The sequence below is a fragment of the Acipenser ruthenus genome, chromosome 6, assembly GCF_902713425.1.
Source record: "Acipenser ruthenus chromosome 6, fAciRut3.2 maternal haplotype, whole genome shotgun sequence".
Classification (NCBI taxonomy): domain Eukaryota; kingdom Metazoa; phylum Chordata; class Actinopteri; order Acipenseriformes; family Acipenseridae; genus Acipenser; species Acipenser ruthenus.
In genome coordinates this window covers 27940048-27956938 of record NC_081194.1, presented here as the reverse complement: position 1 = coordinate 27956938, position 16891 = coordinate 27940048, and the positions used below count along the sequence as shown (strand labels likewise).

The following is a 16891-nucleotide window of genomic DNA, read 5'->3' as shown; positions in this document are numbered from 1 at the left end:
AGCAACGTGACTGACTGCTGAGAAAAGATGAACAGTGACGACGCTGCCAGGATACACAAGCAGCAACATGACTTACTGCCGAGAAAAGACAAACCAAAACATTACTGCCCAATCTTGAATCATCCATGACATACAGGCAGCCATTTTCAAAGAAGCATCATTAGCTTCCTGAGGAATTCAGAGAGAAGCTTTTACAATTTCAGTGTTTCTAATAAACAGTTCCAGCTTGGACAGATCAGAAATGCTGATTAGACCCCTGCATTTTTCGACATGCCAAGCAATACCACAGTTCACAAATTGGGAAATAAACAGCACGAATGAGAAGCAGCACATAACTGTAATGCTCTGTGTGATAGCAGACGGCTGCAAACTGCCTCCACACGCGTAACTGAGGTTGTATCTTTGTAGATGCATATTTATTTTAGGTTTTATTTTTCCTCAAATTGAGGGTGGGAAATTTGGGCTGCGTCTTATATTGAAGGGTGTCTTAAATTAGAAGGAATACAGTACTTTGAAACATCTTAAAGTATAGTTTGAAAAGTAATAAAATTATACAGTAAGTGTTGTCAGATTGGAGTATAAGCAGCATTTTGTCACAAACGATATCCTTCTGTGATTTGCAATGCTGGGCATCAATGTACTCAGGTTGTACTGGTCAACACTGCAGCTCCTGACACCGTAGATAGATCACTGAATATGTCTACAGAGGATAAAGTAATTAAAACACAATAGTTACTGTGCAGCTCATCCATTTTATCTGTCTTAAGTTGATATTGCCAAATGTATCAACATGGTTACTGCACCATTGGCTTCTGAAAGTTCAAAAGGTCAACTACAAGACTTTGAATGTGTACAGTGGTTGTCAATGTTTCAACTCAATCTGGTCCACAGGGATGTAGATGAAAGTCAGGAAAAGCGAAAAAAAAGTATGTATTTTTTAAAAATAAAACACTGCTGTTTTAGATCCTCCTCCCTTCTCTTTTGCCATATTTCCTGCTACAGTATATGACACACAAAACTTTTCAAACACCATCCCCTTTTTCAAAAAGTATTTCAATCCTCATTATTATTATTATTATTATTATTATTATTATTATTATTAAACAATTTTCTTCTCAAACGGTTCCATCATCAGTCAATGTAATTCATTGTTTTACAGTACTTCTTCCGGTTAGCGTTTGGGCTCTCACGATTTCAGTTCCAACTAGATACTGTACATTCTCCCTGATGATAAATAAATAGTAATCAATGTTGCATCAGCTCATAAAAAAACAAGCTAATCACAGTTTCTCCATTCCAGATTTCTGAGAGGATCTATAGAAAAATGGTGAAATGGTCGTGGATATGCAACAGTTTAGCTCCTTAATAACTATAATAACTATACTGATATAGCAAATTGTTTAGATGAATGGAAGAAAAAGATGAAGTTGTCAAAAACCTGAAGCTTATTGTACAAAATTGTATCTTTATACAGTGGCATGAGCATCAAGCCACCAGAGCCCTAAAACTAGAAAATGGGTCATATAGTTTTAAGAAAATAAATCACGGATATAATTAGCAACTCAAAATATGTAACAAAAGATTCTCCGATTCTGAAATGCATGCTGAATGTATGTCAAAGAAATGGTCTCAGACTCATCTCTACTTAAATTGATAACTGTAATATGAAGTTTGGGAAATGGCATTGTATGGAATGTCGCGGGTCTGGGTTATAACTGAGCCTTTATTTTATAGGGTTTTTTTGTTTTTTTGTTTTTTTTTTGCAAACTAACGCATCTAAAACATGCCCTGTTAATTTGAATGCATTTTAAAAGGTTCTCTGTGCTCAATAAGAGCATTTCAGTTTCCAGAAAGCTGTATTTGTTTGTTAATATTATTTATTATTTTATTATTATTTGTTTATTTAGCAGACGCCTTTATCCAAGGCGATTTACAGAGACTAGGGTGTGTGAACTATGCATCAGCTGCAGAATCACTTACAACTACGTCTCACCCGAAAGACTGAGCAAAAGGAGGTTAAGTGACTTGCTCAGGGTCACACAATGAGTCAGTGGCTGATGTGGGATTTGAACCGGGGACCTCCTGGTTACAAGCCCATTTTTTTAACCACTGGGCCACACAGCCTCCTCCAGTAATATCAAGTTGTTTGAGGCCACCCCTCAGTTCAAGCCACAGTGACTTACAGTAGCTGCAAATTAGGTCTCAGCATTTAGTGATAAGACATCTACACTACATGGCTGTCACAATGACATTATATACAGCATCAATCACAGGTCAATCACAGAGAAAGTATTTCACATCTCAGCAAATGGTGGCACCATGCACAAAAGTGGCAGCTGGGAGTTGAACATGGTCATTCTTCATATTACAGGGGACAAGAAAATCTGATATGCCCTACTCATCGCCTGTGATATAATAAGGTCTCTCAGCCAAGGCATACAAAGATCTTGGTTGTAAAACCTGTCACAGCAGGGTACACAGTACCCTCTTTCCAACTGCTACAGTATTCAACATAATGATATGTAAAATCTGTGTTTAAAATAAGAATGCATTAGTTAAAGCTGTGCAATCTTGCTGATTTAGACCCGAGACGAGAGCAAGATATTTTAGCACTGGTATGAACTGGTATTTTCATGTTCGCTTATCTGTTCAAAACAAGTATGCAAATACTTGTTCATTTGCAAAATGGTTTTCAAAGCCATTAAAACTGTATTAAAATTGAAAATTATACCAGAAGTAAGAAAGTAATTCAGTGAATTAACTACAAAACAAAGGATGTCATACAGTACTTACGGTGCAAAAAAAAAATCTTCTGTGGATTTCAGGTAAAAATATAAAGCAGACTATGTATTTTTTTGTTTTTAATAATCCCTGCCATTGTCATGTTCTCTCAATAAACAAAGTTGCCATAGACACATTTTCATAACATGGTCAACATGGTCAGTTTGAGAAATAAACTCATTTTCCCTGCAACAGCTGATGCTGCTTTAGTACAAAACTCACACTAATTTATTGTTTTTCATAAAGGCAACATCTTGAATTGTAATGCCTGCTTTTTGGCTGAAGAAAACATCAGTTCATCATCAAACTAGGGATGCTGCTGCGCAATTGAATCATCACCAAGCTCCTGACGTAAATAACACCCAAATATATTATATCTGGGATAGATGTGGCTGCTAAAGAAGATACAACAGATGAAAAAAATATAATAATAATAATAATAATAATAATAATAATAATAATAATAATATTAATAATAATTTGCGTTTACTTTATTTGGGCACACAAAGAACACTTTTTGCAGCTTCCTATGGTAACCTTTTCACTTCTGTTTTCTGTTTATTTGTTTTAATTCTTGACCTTTTTGCTGCATTTCAGCTCTTCATTATAATTATTTTCTTTAGTTTTCAGGGCATTTTGTTAATGGCAAGTGTGCAACACAACCCTTAGTGCATTTTTATTTTTGTTGCAACTCTACATTTCTTGAAAGCAACGGCTCATTAAGGTAATTTTTAATACAACAGTACTCACACATGTTTGGTTACCATTCCTCCTGCTGGGGTTGCTGTATTTCATGTACTGCTTATGTTAATACAACACATTTGGCCTTCCAGAGATTTGTATTTGATCAGACCTCTACCGTCCTTCTTGCACTCGGATATTGACACACAGTTTTTAAAGGGAGAGGCAGCACTCTGGGGGCTACAGGCACCAGTGGCACCTTGACATTACATTAGTAAGACCTCATCTAGAATATTGTGCTCAGTTCTGGTCACCTCGCTACAAAAACTATATTGCTGCTCTAAAGAGTGCAAAGAAGAGCGACCACAATTATTCCGGGCTTAAAAGGCATGTCATATGCAGACAGGCTTAAAGAATTGAATCTATTCAAGTCTTGAACAAAGACGACGATCTGATTCAAGCACTCAGAATTCTAAAAGGTATTGACAATATCGACCCAAGGGACTTTTTTAATCTGAAAAAAAACAAGGACCAGGGGTCACAAATGGAGATTAGATAAAGAGCATTCAGAAAAGAATATAGGAGGCACTTTGTGAGGGTCTGGAACCAACTCCCCAGTAATGTTGTTGAAGCTGACATCCTGGGATCACTCAAAAAACTGCTTGATGAGATTCTGGGATCAATAAGCTACTAACAAACAAACGAGCAAAACGGGCCGAATGGCCTCCTCTCGTTTGTAAACTTTCTTATGTTCTAAACCCAAAAATACAATTGTAGTCAAATTTGCGACCATTTTAGTTGCAGACTGGAGTCCTGCATATGGCACGATGTCTCCAAATGTTTATCACAGCTGGCTTTATGACTAATCTACCGGTATGTTGCACATTGAACAAAACAATAAACCTCTGCTTTCATGAAATACATTTTTGGGGCATTGTGCAGCTTGTAACTGTGTGCTTGTTTTTGCTGTTTCGCTCATTTTCAAAATATTTGCAATGTGGCATTGAGTTAAAGTGTGAACGGCTACATTGCAATGTAAGGCAACTGAGTGGGGTCAACGTCATTAGCACAACCGAGCGAGGTCAACGTCATTAGCACAACCGAGCGAGGTCAACGTCATTAGCACAACCGAGCGAGGTCAACGCCATTAGCACAACCGAGCGAGGTCAACATAATCTGCACTGTGAAAACAACCGAGCGAGGTCAACGTCATTAGCACAACCGAGCGAGGTCAACATAATCTGCACTGTGAAAACAACCAAGCGAGGTCAACGTCATTAGCACAACCGAGCGAGGTCAACGTCATTAGCACAACCGAACGAGGTCTGCATAATCTGCACTGTGAAAACAACCGAGCGAGGTCAACGTCATTAACACAACCGAGCGAGGTCAACGTCATTAGCACAACCGAACGAGGTCTACATAATCTGCACTGTGAAAACAACCAAGCGAGGTCAACGTCATTAACACAACCGAGCGAGGTCAACGTCATTAACACAACCGAGCGAGGTCAACGTCATTAACACAACCGAGCGAGGTCAACATAATCTGCACTGTAAAAACAACCAAGCGAGGTCAACGTCATTAGCACAACCGAGCGAGGTCAACATAATCTGCACTGTGAAAACAACCGAGCGAGGTCAACGTCATTAGCACAACCGAGCGAGGTCAACATAATCTGCACTGTGAAAACAACCGAGCGAGGTCAACGTCATTAGCACAACCGAGCGAGGTCAACGTCATTAGCACAACCGAGCGAGGTCAACGTCATTAGCACAACCGAACGAGGTCTGCATAATCTGCACTGTGAAAACAACCGAGCGAGGTCAACGTCATTAGCACAACCGAGCGAGGTCAACGTCATTAACACAACCGAGCGAGGTCAACGTCATTAGCACAACCGAGCGAGGTCTGCATAATCTGCACTGTGAAAACAACCAAGCGAGGTCAACGTCATTAGCACAACCGAGCGAGGTCAACGTCATTAGCACAAGCGAACGAGGTCTGCATAATCTGCACTGTGAAAACAACCAAGCGAGGTCAACGTCATTAGCACAACTGAGCGAGGTCTGCATAATCTGCACTGTGAAAACAACCAAGCGAGGTCAACGTCATTAGCACAACTGAGCGAGGTCAACGTCATTAGCACAAGCGAACGAGGTCTGCATAATCTGCACTGTGAAAACAACCGAGCGAGGTCAACGTCATTAGCACAACCGAACGAGGTCTGCATAATCTGCACTGTGAAAACAACCAAGCGAGATCAACGTCATTAGCACAACCGAGCGAGGTCAACGTCATTAGCACAACCGAGCGAGGTCAACGTCATTAGCACAACCGAGCGAGGTCTGCATAATCTGCACTGTGAAAACAACCGAGCGAGGTCAACGTCATTAGCACAACCGAGCGAGGTCAACGTCATTAGCACAACCGAGCGAGGTCAACGTCATTAGCACAACCGAGCGAGGTCAACGTCATTAGCACAACCGAACGAGGTCTGCATAATCTGCACTGTGAAAACAACCAAGCGAGGTCAACGTCATTAGCACAACCGAGCGAGGTCAACGTCATTAGCACAACCGAACGAGGTCTGCATAATCTGCACTGTGAAAACAACCAAGCGAGGTCAATGTCATTAGCACAACCGAGCGAGGTCAACGTCATTAACACAACCGAGCGAGGTCAACGTCATTAGCACAACCGAGCGAGGTCAACATAATCTGCACTGTGAAAACAACCGAGCGAGGTCAACGTCATTAGCACAACCGAGCGAGGTCAACGTCATTAGCACAACCGAGCGAGGTCAACGTCATTAGCACAACCGAGCGAGGTCAACGTCATTAACACAACCGAGCGAGGTCAACGTCATTAGCACAACCGAGCGAGGTCAACGTCATTAGCACTGTGAAAACAACCGAGCGTGATTAAGGTGGAATTTCAAGTAGTGTTGGTAAAGTTTAATGTTCTCTACTAAAATCACAGTCACCAATAAAAATCATGGAATCTGTGACACCTGTGACCACCGTGACTTAATCCCAGCCTTAATCATACTGTAACTATTATTATGACTACTGCATATTTGGATTCATGATAAGCAGTTGTATAACAAGCGGTCTGGGAGGACTTAACTTTGTGCAGGGGTTGCACAAAATCACTGCTGTAGATTACAAGGACACGTAGATCACAAGGGCATGTTCTAAGTTAAGAAATAGTTTGTTTTCACTAATACAGTCCGTCTAGGGACATTTTCTTTTTAGGTTTGTTGATGAAAGATGCTGGTGCTAGTACTAGCAAGAATGTGCAAACACTCAGCCTACATACAGTAACTTAAACCTTTGTTAAAAGTTTTTAAATGTTGTGTATATTAAATTAGTCTGTGTATAATATAGATGATGATAAACTGACTGACAGCAAATTGGAAAAGTATTGAAAGGTCATTGTGAAACTGGATAAACAGTAAACTGGGCAAAGCTGCAAAACAAGCAAAATGGATGCTTGGTAGTAATTAGAGGAAGAGCATGCTTACCGAGCAACTAGATTCAAAGGGCACTGTAGCTTACTGCTTGGAGTCTTCGTAGATGTGGAAGACACTACGTTAAATGCTTCTGTGAGCATGTCAGTTTATTTTTTATTATGGTAGCTTCATTTACTTGCATGTATTGAATTTAGTTTTGTTTGTCTTTGTATGATAGTTTTGTTGCTGCATTCTATCGGCATATTGACAGAATTCAAGTAGAAGGGCCTTTTCCATAGAATCACATGCATTATAGCAGACATAAACCAGCACAATATGCAACATCTTGGAATATGTTTTTAGGGGCTGGTGGCGGTCCTAAGTTCTAGCTTTAGTTTTTTTGCTGATATAAATCTATATACCATTTTAAATTAGAAGTGCAACTATTTTAAAATGGTGCCAAACACCTCAGTCACTTTGAAGCCAACACGTTGATTAAATTATTTCAGTTTCGAAAACCATCATGATTGTAGTTCTACTGAGACGTGATTTGCACATTATTTGCCACTTTCAACCAACCGCGGCAACAAAGGGGTTACCAGGAACATAAATGGAAAAAGTTGAATGTCTCTTAGAGTAAGTAGCGGAGTTCTGAAAAATATAGCATTATAGGTCCCCAAGGTGTTGCTACATCCTGACAACATTTTACACTTGTCTGTTTCAAAGGTCTTTTCAACATGTCAGTTCCAGTGCACTCGATCTGAGATCAGGGTGTGTCCCAGAAGAGGTAAAAAAAAACCAAAAAAAACTACACATGCTCTGGCTTACTTGGTTGTGAGGTTAAAAATCAAGATGGAGTAGATTTATTCTTAATTCCAGCATCTGAAAAAGTTAAACTACAGTGGAGGCTATTTGTACGTGTTCATAATACTACAATTTGCAGCGATCATTTTAATTGGATCCCTTACGTTGATAAGCCCATGTAAGGGTGATATGTATTGTATTTACAATAAACATAATCTATAATGAACAGCACTGATGAAGCATAGCAAGTCGACACATTAATGGATATATTTTATATGTTTATTGATGCATTTAAATCTATGCTATATATATATAACAGACTAACTTCACTATATAATGAACCCCTATGGGACCTGGAGAAACGTTTGTTATATCAGGGTGTTCACAATAATAGGGTTTGGAATTTTTCTGTATCAGAATAATGACAAAATGGCAAATTTGAATTGAACATCAATATATTGTACTTTGATGAAGATTGCTTCACATTGATCAACATTTAAATGGTACTGTAACAAGGTACTCGTGTCACATGTGTGGGTAACCGCATTGCAAGATAGAGACCGCATTGGAGTTGAAACACCAGCACAGGCGCGCAGGATTTATTAAACACAAAACTGAAAGTAAACAAATGGGTCTTGTGACGCTACCAACACACACACACACACACACACACACACTCCACTTATAACGGACTCCAAGGGACAATGGAAATCAGTACTTTATAAACAAAGTATGTTGTAAACACAATTCGAAATGCTGTATGTTACTGCAAAACATAAGTACCTTAAAAATTTACTCTCTGTAGACATGTCATGAATGTTAAATGTTTGTTGTCCCTGTCAAATACATAAATATCGGTAAATATTAACAATAAGAAAGCTTAACTGCCAAAGAACGGGAGTTTATTATTTTTTACAAAACACGCCCCTGTGTCCCGTACAATGTAATAAGTAGTACCATTTTACGAATTGATATTTTCGCTGAATGTAATTAAAATTGTACATGTTTAAACTGTGCAACGACTGTGCCAACAAAAACATAGAAGAGTAAAAGTAAACAGCAACTGTTTTCCTGCCCGACGTCACAAACGCCACCGTGACAGTCATTTACTGTCCTGGATGTACCTTATTTGAGCAAAATATCTACCTGTGGAACAGGAAAACTGTACATATTAAACGGTACTGTACGTATTAAACGGTACTGTATGTATTAAACTGTACGTATTAAACACAAAAGACCTGCCTGTGGAACAGGAAAACTAAGAGTCCATTTTAACCAGCGTAATTCCCTATTAAAGCCTATGTTGTCTGGCCTTGTAGGGTTTGTCTCCCCCTTACATAACTAACCTTTTGTCTATTTATACCCCTAGACGCAATTTGCGGTCCGCTGATGTTGGACACTTACGTGTCCCCATGACCAGACTCTGAACTGTGGGTGATTGGGCCTTCTGTTCCTATGTTCCTAGGTTGCGGAATGCCCTTCCCAAAGAAATTAGGGGCTCTGAATCCATGGGTGTTTTTAAATCTCGCCTTAAAACTTATTTGTTTGAATCAATTACAATTAAACTGGCTTTTTTATTTTTATTTTTATGTTTGATATTTTCATTTGTGTTTTTATGTATAGGCCTAGTGCTTTTTGATGACTTGTGATGAATTATTATTATTATAGTGTTGACTTATTCAAGGTGTTGAGTTTACCACAGGTACACATGAGCCATAGTATTACATGCATATACTGTAACATAACTCACAAGTTTACAGTATTTACAAGTTAATTTTTAGTTAAATGTCATTATGAAAATGCTTGAAAGAACTGCAGTGAATGAATCAATTACAATATACAGTACTGTACACACTCTGTACAACTTGTATAGTTCAATTTAAATAAGAATGAATAAAATAACTACAGTGTTATTTTTATGAAAACAATCCAACCACAAACTGTTGACTATACTTTTAGGTATTGGCTTGTACTGTCTAATTTGACAGCTTAAAATAGCAAAAGTTAACAACTGTACATTATACAGAGTTAACTCGGTGAACAAAAACAATAATAAACAACTTACCGTTTCACAGAAAATCAAGCATTGTCGACTGTTTTGCAAGTACCTTAAATATTTACTCTTTGTAGACATGTCATGAATGTTAATAAGTAGTACCAGTAGTTGCATGCAAAACAGTTCTGCTGACAAGCTTGTTATCCCAAATAACCTGAGAACGAGAACTCATTTTTCACTTCACTCATTGTGAACGGATACTGTAACCAGCTGCACTTGGTAGTTGCGAATGAATGAATGAACAGTCTGTTACCAGTCAATCAGTCACATGAAACAAGACTGTCACGTAGATCAGTCACGTTCATTCACTGGTCTTTTTAATAGTTTTTATGCCTTCGTTACCATTAATAAGTTTCGAGTTATGAGCAAAACATGGTGTCGAATTACAAAATTGAGAGGCAGGATGCATATATTTTATCTGGAGAAAATTAAGCGAAGGTGTCGAGTTATCCACCGAGGCCGACTGTAATAAAATATATATTTAGACAGACACGTATGCAATACATATTGCAATGCGTTTGTTTTGTGTTGGGAGTTTGTCTCTCTTGGTAAGCTACATATAGTCAGAGTTTGATCCCCTATCATGTTCTAATGGAGTGTAAAAACTACAAGGAATAAAAAAATGTTATTCTCTGGTTTCTTTAAAAAACACTCCAGCCAGAGTTAACTGCGTCAACCCCACCCCCCAAAAAAAATAAAAAAAGGAAAATGGAATTTGATCATACTTACTGCCTGCCTGGGGTATGCTTTAAATACTGAAATAAAAGTATAATATATGTTTGATTTCATTAAACCTCTGAAGCAGCTACCAGTTTACAAAAGGTCCTTTACCACCCCCAATTGTTACACCACTTACTGTACAACAACTGTCCACATATGGACAACATCACACGTTGAATCATTTCATGGATTAATGAATTATTTTGCACCCAAGTTGCACCATTTCTCCTTTAATGGAATGCAAACACGGTAAATAAATATAAAATAAATAAATATCAATATTTATTGTTATATAGTTATAAATAATTTTATACTGCCTCAGTAATATTTTTATTATTAGGATCTGGCTGGCTAGATTACATTTTAATGAAAATGCTGCGAGGAAATACGGGCAAACAGCACTGGGTGAGTTTCAATATGCAGTTGCCTTTCCTAAATAAAAAAAGGATGGGTACACTGTACAAAAGATCCTAAAAGCGGAAACATTTGGCAAGTTATTTCTGCATGCGTATTATGTGGTGCACTTTTACAAACTAAGTCATTTACACACCTCTTGTATCTAATTAAAACAGGTATAAATAGTATTCTGTTTCTATGAATACTTTAATAACCCTAACAGATTACATAGAAACATTGTCTGAAGAGTTATACTTGACTCTTGAAGGTGGAGCACCAAATCCTTCACCCTCACCAGCTCCCCTCTGCTCATCCTTGGAGAGACCGATAAAGCAGGACGCAGTTAGTCAACACAAAACACGATTCAGTAAGTGAAAAATAATAACAATAGCAATAATAATAATAATAAGTACTGGGCAATGATGAATCCAAAATTGTATTTCTATTTTTCTGAAATTGAGCCATAAGAGTACAAAAACAGAACAGAAAAGGCAGAGCACTCGTAGTTTTTTTTTTTCTTTTTCTAATCACTCTTCTGGGACACACACTGATCTCAAACCCGAGTGCACTAGAGCCGACATGTTAAAAAGAGTTTTGAAACAGACTTTAAACTCCTAAGTGTAAAAAGTTGTCAGGATGTTAACAATGAAAAGAGAAATGACATCACAACTGACTTGCATCCCTAGTTTAGCTCCAAACATTTGTATTGAATACACATGTAGCATTACTAGTTCATGGCAATCTTTGCTGTATACTTCAACTTGCCCTCTGCATTATCTCTGAAACACAGTTACACCACACACACCCAGTGGTTATTGCTAATGACTGAGTGCTATGCACCAGTGACATGCTTTGACCCTGAAATCAAGGAGGTGCAGTGCAGTAGCAGACTGCCTTAGCAACCTCGTGGTAAACAATTCTTTACAGCTTTCTTTAACCGAGTAAGGTATATAGCAATGTTCTTCTTTCAAAATACTGAAGAAGGGAAGTGCATGACCAGTAACATTATGGCATTATTTCATTAGCCCCATAACATTGTTAATTACACTATGTAACACAATTTTTTAACATGATGGGAGACTACACTTGGGGGCTGATTCGTGAAAGTGATTTACAGTATAATCGTAAATCTCGAAAAACTACTCACTTCTAAATCTTTTGTAGTCATTTTTGTATTACTTTAGTATAAATACATGTTAATTTGGATTCATATGTTGTTTTTTTCTGACTTTATGTGAACGAAAAGACACAAATTCGCCCGTTTTCTCATTGGAAATAGGTAAATTTCAAAATATCACTGTCCTGGTCACAAAAGCAAAGTTTGTGGGGAATAATAGCCATTTTCTATACTTTTGAGGCATAAGCAATTAGGAAATAACACTTACTACCCAGGAACCAAAAAAAATAAATATTTGTTACACGGTGTTATCCTCATCTACTGAGTAAGCTGCTGGAAGGGAAAACAGCTATGAAAACTGGAAGTTTTATTTCCATCCCCACAGAACCATCTGAACGAAATCAAAAGATTTGTCTACAATTTACTGTAACAACTGAAGCATCTGTGACCAGACAACCTGTAGGCCTACCTAGTATATACAGTCTGACCACTTTATTATTAGTTCCCTGTCTATCTGATTTGGATTTGGCATTACCCTTGTTTTCCTGGTATACCCTCGATTCCTTAACTCAAAAGGTGACTCGAATATCACTGTTTATTTTACCATCATCCACCCAGCAATGCTGCTTGATTGATTTGAGGAGCATGACAGAGACTTCAGGCATCTTCTATGCTACCACAATTCCCTGATCTCAAGGCAGTTGAGTATGTTTGGGATGAACTTGAGCAACGCATGTGTCATCAAAATCATCAGCCCACCTCTGCACAAACGGCAGTAATAATATGCAATACTGCTGTACAGCCGTGACAAAATCAACTGTGTCCAAAATGCTGCTTTCATTTTATTTGCAATACTGTAGTATATTTTTATGGCTGTCCTTACAAAGACAACACGAAATTATACTGTCAGGACACTGCACTCTGATTAGCTATCATATGATTGTTGATAAAACAATGAATAATCATCTCCCTACACCGAAACCCTAACCTTAAGGTCAGTATCCTATCCTGCGGTCATTACGCATCTAAAGTAGTTCATGTTGGCATTGAACACGCGTTTTTGTTACTTTATAAAAAAAAAAAAAAAAAGTTACCGGAGGGGCTGACTTCCTCAGTTGTCCTGATAGCAACATCTCGTCGTACGTTTATAAGCACTGCATTTTTATGAGTGTTCATTCAGTTCAATGTGTACAGTAAATAAAAGTACGTCTATGCGCTTCTTTAAGTGTTGAATCTTGCACAATGAACAGTGCTTATTTTCAAATGTAGCAAATGTACAAAATGTTATACAATCAGGAAACTGTTTAAGGTCACGCCATGTAACTGTAACAGAGCCTATTTTATTAAGGTATTAGCCAAAGGGAATTAATGTGGTTATCAAATTAGTGACTTAGTTATTACATGACAAGAAAAAGTCGTTTTAAATTACTGTAAACTTCAATGCAAACAGTTTTTATATTTAAAAAAAGTAATGGAATCGAGACCAAAAACGAGAAAATGTAAAACAATAATTAATTAATTAATTATAAATAATTTTAGAAATAAAGGTAGAATATACATTTGTTTCTCGTTATCTGCTGCGGTTTACCAGCTAAACGGAAAGCTAGTATTACATGCTACGAGTAAATTCCAGCTTTACAACATTGCACGGTTACCATATCATCTTACATTCTCTTGAGTATTATTCATCAATACTGTCTTTGGAAAAATCGTCTGGAAAGACAGGCCATGAAGACTATTAGTATGCAGTTGTGAATAACGTAAAAATATGGACTGTAATCCAAACAAACAAAGTAACACAACAGTATCATTTTATGTCAGGTTTGTAATTGCACTAGGCAATGCAATATTTGTTTCATCACGTTCAATTACATTTCATTTTCATTTTGGTTTTTTTTTTTTTTTTTTAATGAGTTTAAAAACATGCTTTATTTACAATTCGGTACCGTACTTAAGGAATATTTTTAAGTTTATGCTCGAAATAGTTCGTCGTGCCCCAAGAACACAACATTTAACTTTTTATTATTACAATACATTCTGTAAAGTTCTATGAAAAATGGGGTTACTTCCTGTACATTTTTGGATGCGGTGTCAAGTGAACCCTGCTTATCAATGTTATTATTTTGAGCAGTTTGTATCCTTACCTTTGAGCTGTGGTAGGGGTGAAAGCTCGACCAGATGGCTCTGGGTCCGGAACTGAGACGAGCCCAGCGATCTCTTCTGTTTCTGTGCTTTTCTCACGGATTTTCGTGTGAACCCGTCCACTTTCTCTGCTGCCGAGATAGCCGACATTTTCTTGTATGGTAACTAAAAGATGTTCAGGATATATTTCCACTTCTCAAGGTGACTGTAATCTTCGGCAGATCATACAATTTAAAACCGAAGGAGAGAACGCCGAAGTCCGCCAAGGTCGGATCACCAAGTTTCAAAACATACATACATACATACATATATATTTAAAAACAATCGCTATCTGATTCATCAGCAACAACCATTGACTTGTTTTTCAATTCACTAAATTCTACTGTGTCATGTACTAAACAATCAATGTTAAAACTCGGCTATTAAATTATGGCATCAATTGCAATTTATATACGCTCTTTTCCGAATGGGAATAATATAATCAGAGTACAACTGCAAAAAAACGAGCACATTATTCGTGGAAAAAATAATCTACAGGTTGCTAAATCTATGCTTGCAAAATGAGTATTCCAAATTCCAACACGATCACGAACAGATCAGAACACAAAAATAAAAACGGATGTACAATACTTAAAAATAAAAATAATAATAATAAAAAAGCTTAAACTTTAAAACAATCTGATCACGAAAAACATGCTTTCCTCCTCTGGAAACATCGACTTTGCTTTTTCAACGTCTCTGGCGATCTCCGGTAGCTCACCGTTGTTTATTTACAGACTAAGTCCGAGAAGAAGACTGGGAACCTCTCTCAACTATATCAATCGTCAGGGGCAATCGAGTCATTCTCTACAGAACAAACGCCTCTTGTAGAAATTTAATAGAATAAGAGAAATGCTTATACTCCAAACGGCTTGACGACTTTAAACGGTACTTCCTGCAACAGCTTAACTTCGGTTTAATTAAATAATTATAAACGCATAACTGAAAGCCACAGCATACCGACGTAACCTCACCTTTGCGACCAAAATACCTCCACCAGTCAGTCGGGAGACCAGCCCCTCGCAGTCAGCCCGTGCGTAGTCACCGGTAAACCCCTTAACCAACCAGAAAAGCGAAACAGACTACGTCAGTTTTTACACCAATGGTATTCTACCAGAAAAAAAACACAATTGAAAATAAGTTACAGTTTTGGAGCCAATAAGAAGTGCACAATGTAAAGCCCAAACCAATAGCAAGTCTGTCGAGGGGATTGTATACTATTTGATGGATTTGCTGTCAGTCTAATCATGAGTCGACCTCTGGAAGGCAGGGAGTAGTGTTTGATTGGTTCAAGGCAATTGGAAGTTCAAATGTGAGTGCTATTTTTATGACTCAGATTACTTGCACAACACAGGTATGTGTGAGATATGAACACAACCTGGCCTCAAGACAAATTTAATGCATGCAGTATGTAGTTGCATAACTTTATTTTCATTCCTCACAAGTGTGATTGAGAGGCAGCCTGTATACTCATTCATTTTAAAGTTCTTATCATACAACGAATGTCCGTCACAAAACAGAAATAATGTGTGTAGCAAAGTAATGCACATTTATTTTGCACACGTACGTATTTATAATTTGCATCCGTTCTGAGGATAACCAGAAATAAGTTTAGAGGTAAGCATACACAGTTGACTGATATGTGTAGCATACGGTGTAAGACAGAGAATTTATGTGATGGTCATAACAGTCATGGTACGATTTTGTCATGGAGGTCACAGAAATCGTGAAAATCCTGAATTTGAACAAAACTCTGTGAAATCTTGGAAATTGATGTAAAAACACATTTGGTTACGCACTTACTTCACTTCTTTAACATGCAGTTCGTCAAACAGTGAAAATACAAATATGCTAGCAACTATAAATTGGTTGTGTATGCACGCAGCATTTACGTGAAGCTAGGTAGGTCAGCGAATGAGATTTGTATTTTGTAGCAGAGGGAGCATGTAAATGAAAACAGATCATAGGTTACTGTTGATCACATACAGCGCTTGTTAATTAATTTTTTGAAACAAAAAAGTGGGCTTGCATCTTCAAAAAAATGTTAATTAATACTTACATTTTATTTCTTGAAACTTTTTTTTCATACAATGCAAGTATTCTGTTGAAAATAAATATTCACTTTCTCTGAAACTAAACACTGCTAACAAAACTAGATAAAACGAGAGGTTTATCTGTTTTGTAGTGTTTTTTCTGATCTTTGTGATGCCCGCTTCTTGGCACAGTGCCTGTGTGATTAGACTTTTTAAACTCTGTTTTTTTTTTTTTTTTTTGAAGGGGTTAGTGTTCTTATTATTGAAGAATATATAGGCCCCAGTAAAAGCCCTGCCAGAGTTGCCGCAAGGTTTTGGTGGCTCCGAAGTGGCCTGTTCCAGGGGTGCCGTGATGTGCCTTCAACACACCGTGTCCTGAAGGACCCTGGGCACCACCACCTGCCAGCAGCCTTTTTGTTCGGCGGGGGCTTCCCATGGATGCTGCAGGACTCCCTCCCACACGGCCTTCACGACCGGAGAGAGGACGGATGCTGCCGCCGCTCCACCCACTCCAGGACAGGAAGGAGATCGGGGTCCCGCTCCTGCAGCCGACGCCACTCGGCTGCCTCCATCGTGGTCAGCTGTCCAATGGTTGCTAACGGGGCTGGGTCCCCAATCCCAGGCGGCTGCTCTGCGGGTTTCAAGCCTCTTCCGTGCTGCTCCGCTTG

General features: G+C 38.1%; 1 protein-coding gene across 2 annotated transcripts in view; it reads right to left on the bottom strand.

Moving 5' to 3' along the window:
• Positions 1-15261, bottom strand: part of LOC117411139 (serine/threonine-protein phosphatase 2A 56 kDa regulatory subunit alpha isoform-like) — a 96323-nt gene extending 81062 nt beyond the window's left edge. The window contains exons 1-2 of one of the 2 annotated variants that reach the window (XM_059025310.1): positions 15165-15261; positions 14154-14316 (exon numbers count right to left, since the gene is read on the bottom strand). In XM_059025310.1, the coding sequence (XP_058881293.1) occupies positions 14154-14301 (148 nt within the window). In that variant the 5' untranslated portion in view covers positions 14302-14316; positions 15165-15261. The remainder of the gene's footprint in view (positions 1-14153; positions 14317-15164) is intronic. The other variant, XM_059025311.1, reaches the window with a different exon arrangement.
• Positions 15262-16891: the final 1630 nt, after the last annotated feature.